Genomic DNA, 6,095 nt, shown 5'->3' on the forward strand with positions numbered 1-6,095 from the left:
TCCTGCTGACCCAACTTTGTTTCTTGTTTCCTGTTGATCAAGAGTTTTTCTAAAGGTCACAACTGAGACTTCTATCTGTGGTCCCAGAAAAAGAAACTCTAGCAATACGAATAGCAGCAACCATTTTTTTCTCCAGCCCAGAAGCTGTATAATACTGACATAAGCCCATAAGACCTCCCACCCCCACAGAAGAAACCAGACCAACAAACAAAAAAAATCCCACTGGTATAATCTCCACAACAGGGATAGCCTGAGTCATTATCTCCAAGTAACAGAATAATCTCAGTACAGGTAAATTAAAAACTTGTATGTAAATATTTTATTCTCTCATATTTTGCAAATCAGAAAGCAGTGTTTGGTAATAAAAAATAATACAGAATTATTATTTTTCTTCCAGTCCACACTCATATATTACCAGGTTTTCCACATTACAGATAAAACTGTCTCTTAGAGTCTAAAGGTAACATTCCCTTTCGGTATATTCTCTACTTTTGGCTTATTTAATATTAGTCTTTTGAACTATTTACAAATATATTACAACCTTTAAACCTCAAAGCAAAGGAGTATTTCAATAATCAATCTGACACAAGGATCAGTAGCTCCTACATAACTTCAGTGTTTAAGAGAAACTATACACGCAGTGCGGTAGGTCTGAATAATTTATATCTTTAAAAAAAAAGAAAAGCATTGAAAGTTTCTGAGTATAAAACTTTCGCATTGCAGTGGTACCTACTGACCCGCCTCAACTGGAGGACAGGAATGTGAGGTGATGTCACTGTGCTTGTAGAGAGCTTCGTCTAAGTCCAGTGCCTTGTTGCTCAGCTTGATGGTCATGCAGCCGTGGTAGGATGCGGTGACTGGAGTGGAAGTGACAGGAACATCTGTGTGAAAGGGGAGGCAAACATTTTAATAAATACTTGCCCTACGTATGCTCCGATGACTATTATTTCAATGAATTCAAGCTCTCCTTTTCTCTACTCTGGGATTTCTACCTTCTCCCTGCCCCTCTCAAGAGAAGGCGAGAGCACAGTCCCAGACATGGGGAAAACACCATCTGCTCTCATGCACAAAAGCCTTCTCCTAGGTTGAACCCGTCTGCAGCTGTTGCATGTCTCTACAAGGCCTCCAGTCCCGATGAAATTATGTTCTGCACAGCAACAAGCTTTCATTCCAGTTGCACACTGTGTTCATGTTGCTCTGTATCTTGATGTTTCCCCCACCTCCATCTCTGGATCCTCTACTGTCTGATGACTACTGTCACTAGTGGAGGTGTTCTCTAATTCTCTCCCCCTTCAAAATATCTGCCAAAAGATTATAGGAAGATCTTAATGACAGGAAGGCTCCTCATATATGCCACCTCTACCACTTGACTGACTCATCTTTACCGTGATTATGTTACATACCAGGCACAAGGAGGTTGCTGGCATTCATCAGAAAGGTGCTGGAATACATCATTTGAGTTGGTAAGACTAAGGAGACTAATTTTTTCTATGGAGATCTGCTGGTGACACACTTTCAATCAGTTTACCAGAGGCAGAAAACAAATAGCAAGGAAGAAGATACTAAGTAGAATCCAACAGACTAGAGGAAATTAGTCAATCTTATTACCAACTTCTGTACCATCATGTACACACTGACCTTAAATAAACAAAAAAACTCCACATTGTAACATGAAAATTTATGCCAACAGTGTCCTCTACTCTTCCCCAAAGGTTATTAGTTTATTTACAACCCAAAGCTGACCCAGTCAAGCTGTTTGTGCAATGGAAAGCAATGGACGTCTCAAAGATTATTTAACTTCATAGTGATGCAGGTAGCTAAGTAACCCCCTTATCTTCACACTGAAGCAAGGACAACTTGAACAATAGGTTGTCCTATTGACTTGAGATTACATGCAATTTAAAGGGTTCTGCCTGGAGACATGCAGAGTGAAATCTGAAGCTGATGTGATCAAACACAGCTCAGACAGACTCTGGGACAGAGTGAGAGAAAGAATATTTGTGTGGGATCTGTAAGTTACAAAGGGATACTAAAAATTTTTCACCTTCCTGTCTGAAAAGTACCATTGCTTGGGAGCTGCTTGATCTAATAATATTAGCTATTTCCTGTTCCTATTCCTATGAGTTTCATCTGTGAAGTCTGCTTAAAGGAAGGGGGCATCTGTGTTGTAGTACCTCACATGAATGTAAACTACATTTTGACTCAGAAGAACCTGAAGTGTTGGCTTAAGGGCTTGAACACTCATTTAAGGACTTGTGTGGATTGCTGTTACATGTGCCACACGGCTGACTGAAAGATGGTGTGGATTCTCAGATGGATTTGTAAGATACTACCAAAAATAATTTAAAAAAATATTTGTGTTGTAATTGCAAATCAGATCAAATATTCAATTTTCTGTTATGACTAGAAATGGATCCGTCTGAAATGTGGTTCTGTAAAGACTCAGAAGCCTTGTTTAAAGGCTCCTTCACCTGGTGGTATTCTACACATTGCCTGGAAAAACACCTAAGCATCATATAAATTACATAATTTAGGATTTGCCAGAACTGAAAACACCATAGAAAAGCTAGTAAATGTCTTACAGGTTCCCTCTTATCTCTTGAAACTCTAAATAATACTTCTTCCACATCTGCAATATTAGCTGTACTTAAGATAGGACAGACTACATATTTTTCCCCAGAATTCTGTCTTTATTTTGTGGCATATGGAATAAAGACATTAGGTGTGCCCCCTATACTTTGTTTTTTCCACAGGGTATGGAAGCAGGGAAAAAACAAAACCGACGTAATGTTTCCAGAATTTAAATGAGCCAAACTCGCTTAGATCCAACCATTTGGTATAGTTATTTAACCCGGAGTGATGAATCCAACTGAAGTGCTGAAATGTTTATTCGTTTAGCAAATGACAAGGTTTCTCAGTGCAAGTGCTGGGTTACTCTCAATGGCAAAAGCAGACCGCAGGCAGAAATTCCCATTGCTGAGCAGAATAAATCAAAGGGGAAAGGCAGCTAAACCTACAGAAGCCAGCTGGGTTTAAACAGCCATAGCTAGAGTATCTCGCACTTTAGTTCTGGCTAACTAAAAACTGGTGCTTCACCCATTGTGGTAGTCTATGAGAACCACAGAGAACTCAGAACAGTGACAGAAGAGATTGTTTTCTGAGCTGTGAAGGTCTCTTCTGCGCTTTTGAGAGCTACTTGAAAGCAAGCAGGTGACCTCTCCTGTTTGTGCAATGGTCAGCTTGGACAATTCAATCTGACCCTGAAAAATGCCACATTTCGGGATTTAGCCTTATTCCTGCCAGTGTGTGAATGTCCCAGAATGTGTAGCTTCTGCCTTTAGGTATGACTAGGAGCCATTTGCATCATCAGCATAAATACTCTGTAAACTCTTGTTCATGGTGGGAACAGTCAGGCCATGTGTCCCAGCACACATGGCACCTCAGCCACTGCATTACAGCCTGACTGCTTCAGTGCCTACCAAGAGGCCAACACTGCTGCCTCTCCCTTGCTCGGGCAAGTAAGGGCAAGATTTTGCTTAGCAGCTGGCAACAAAATATTGCTGCACGTCAGAGACAGCAGTGTTTCCTTAACTGCATTCCTTAGCAGTAGGGACTGATAACCAGTTCGGTCAGAACAAGAAACCAACCCCCAACTTGGCCAAAATTCATGATTCTGATGAAAGTTTGATCTTCCAGGTTCAGAACTGAGGACCTGACCTCCCACAAGAAGCCCTGCTGTTGCTGAAATGCCAGCGAAACTATAAATGCTGGTAGCCCCTTGGTTGTGCCCTATGTACCCTCTGCTGGGAGGAGATCTGTTAGTTGTCCAGTGCAGCGATCAGTTCAAAGAGAACATCAGCTGGGGAGGATCACCACACTGGGCTTCTCAAGCTTCAGTCAAAACAACACGAGGGTTGAGCTCCTGGTACTAACCCTTCAAGGAAGGCCCACACATGTTCCTTACGTTAATGAAGCTCTGCATAAGCCTGTGGTCCAGCTCCGATGGATTTTCCTAGGTTTAGGATAATGACCCTGCTTACAGCTATCCTTCAGATAAATCATTTCTATTGCTGCCCAGGCAAAATCGCCTCTTTCTATTTTTGCCTCCAGCAGTCCTCAGAAAGACACAGTCATTCAAAAAAAAAAAAAAATCATCATCAAGCGCACCCTCACATCTGTTAAGATGTGCAAGCATGGCAGATAAAGTCTTCTCAAGCAGAAATCCAAGAAAGAACACAGTAATTCAAAAAAAAAAAAAAATCATCATCAAGCGCACCCTCACATCTGTTAAGATGTGCAAGCATGGCAGATAAAGTCTTCTCAAGCAGAAACAGAGGAGAAGGCTCCCAGCTTGAATGAATGGAGACAGTTTGCCTGCCTGCGAGCTCAGCAAGGTGCGTTGGGAGTCTGTAGTTGACGCTACAACACTCACCTGGCAATCCTCCCACGTATGTCTTCACCACTGACTGCAAAGAGCTCTCCAAGATGGACAGGCTGTCCTCTAACTCAGAGATGCTTAGTTCGCTCTCTCCCGCTATCCCATCTACCCTCAAGGATAAGTGATCTTTCTTGAGGAGGATGTCCACAGAGTGTTCCTTCTTATCGCAGAGATTTATTGCCAGTCTGGACACAACTGTGTTCTCCAAGGCCACGATGATAAACTGGACAGCAGGGAAAAGAAGGAAAAAGAGGCAGTGAGCAGAAGTATACCTAGCTATGCTTAACCAAGTCCAGGATGACTCCACTTCGACTTTGTTTACAAAGATCTTGCAGAGCCACCAGAGTATTAGCCTTATTACTATTGCTGGTTGTGTTCTGAGGGACTACCTGTTAGTCACAACCGCTGCCTTCTCAGAGAGGTTTCTTAGTGGGCCTTACAGAAGTTGTTATAATGCACTGGAAGCAAATGGACTAAAGCTGCTGTACTACAAATGAAAGTTGGCTCACGTGTTTTGGTGAAGACATTCCTGATTTACACTCATGTAATTTAGCCCTTTATTATGCATACCATTAAACCAGTAGCTTCAACACTCCATCATAATAAGCCTTTCAGAGCACATGGAGTCACACCTAAAGCCTGTCTCTTGACTACTTTGGGACTGTTACTGATGAGCTCCAGAGAACAGAAATTCTTTGCTTATGGCGTTAAGTAGCTTCTGTGCCAGAAAACCAGTAAAATTTGCCTGCATTTAAGAGACAAGTTCCATCTTTTAACTAGACCACATTTGGAAAGAGCTCCCTACTAGTGTCTGACACGTCACCCATAAAAGGCAGAACTTCACTGTGAGTGAAGTACCTTAGTCTCAGACCACATTCTGAACTGGTGGGGGCAAATAAGCAAGCAGGCAGCAAACCTGTTTTTTGAAAATGACTTTCAGTCCTCAGGAAATAGCAAGGAACCTTCTCTAGAAGTATGTACCTGTTGTTTCAGTTTCTTTGTGGAGTGATAGTCAATCAGAGACAGGGATAAGGGGACAGATGCTTCCTCCGTAACTAGAGCCAACAGCACACCAGTATCCGTTGCTGGCTGAATTACTGCATTTACTTCTATTTCCCAACTTGTCCTGGTTTCATTTTTGGAAGAAGGTTGTGCTGTAGAAAAAATAAATGGGTAGCATGACAAACATAGGACAAACACGTCAATTGGGTAGGCTGTGCAATGTCTCCCTGGAGAAAAGGATAAGGATGAGCATAAGGAGGGACTGCCACATCTCTTTGACTCAAAAAAAAAAAGTCCAGAGCACCTGGAATGTAAAATTAGAGAAGAAAATGGCACCACTTTCCTCTTGTTACTTCTGCATTCTGCTGCCTTTTGGAAAGTCGAAGGATAAGGTTAAGCTTTTTTATCACGAGAGATGCAAATTCCCATGGCTGTCAATCCAGCACATTCGAAGTACTGCTGCAAGATAGGGCACCCCACTTTTGAATCATTCTTGACTGTCCAAAGATGACTGAAAATCTGATAGATAGGAAGCATTTCTGTGAAAGCCTGTGTTAAACTGAAAAAGGATATAAGGATACTGTGCTCATCACCTACCTAATCACCTTCTGATCACCGGCCTCTCAGAAGTGTGGGTTGTTTTATCTCACCTGCT

The 6,095-nt window shown here is 42.0% G+C and overlaps 1 protein-coding gene across 1 annotated transcript in view; it reads right to left on the reverse strand.

Moving 5' to 3' along the window:
* Positions 1-298: 298 nt before the first annotated feature.
* GAS6 (growth arrest-specific 6) overlaps positions 299-6,095 on the reverse strand; it is a gene marked incomplete at its 5' end in the record, with an annotated part of 40,578 nt that continues 34,781 nt past the window's right edge. Inside the window, 3 exons of the mRNA XM_010139242.1 lie at positions 299-881; positions 4,433-4,661; positions 5,420-5,592. Coding sequence (XP_010137544.1) covers positions 730-881; positions 4,433-4,661; positions 5,420-5,592 — 554 coding nt within the window. The remainder of the gene's footprint in view (positions 882-4,432; positions 4,662-5,419; positions 5,593-6,095) is intronic.

The sequence above is a fragment of the Buceros rhinoceros genome, unplaced genomic scaffold, assembly GCF_000710305.1.
Source record: "Buceros rhinoceros silvestris isolate BGI_N320 unplaced genomic scaffold, ASM71030v1 scaffold3927, whole genome shotgun sequence".
Classification (NCBI taxonomy): Eukaryota; Metazoa; Chordata; class Aves; order Bucerotiformes; family Bucerotidae; genus Buceros; species Buceros rhinoceros.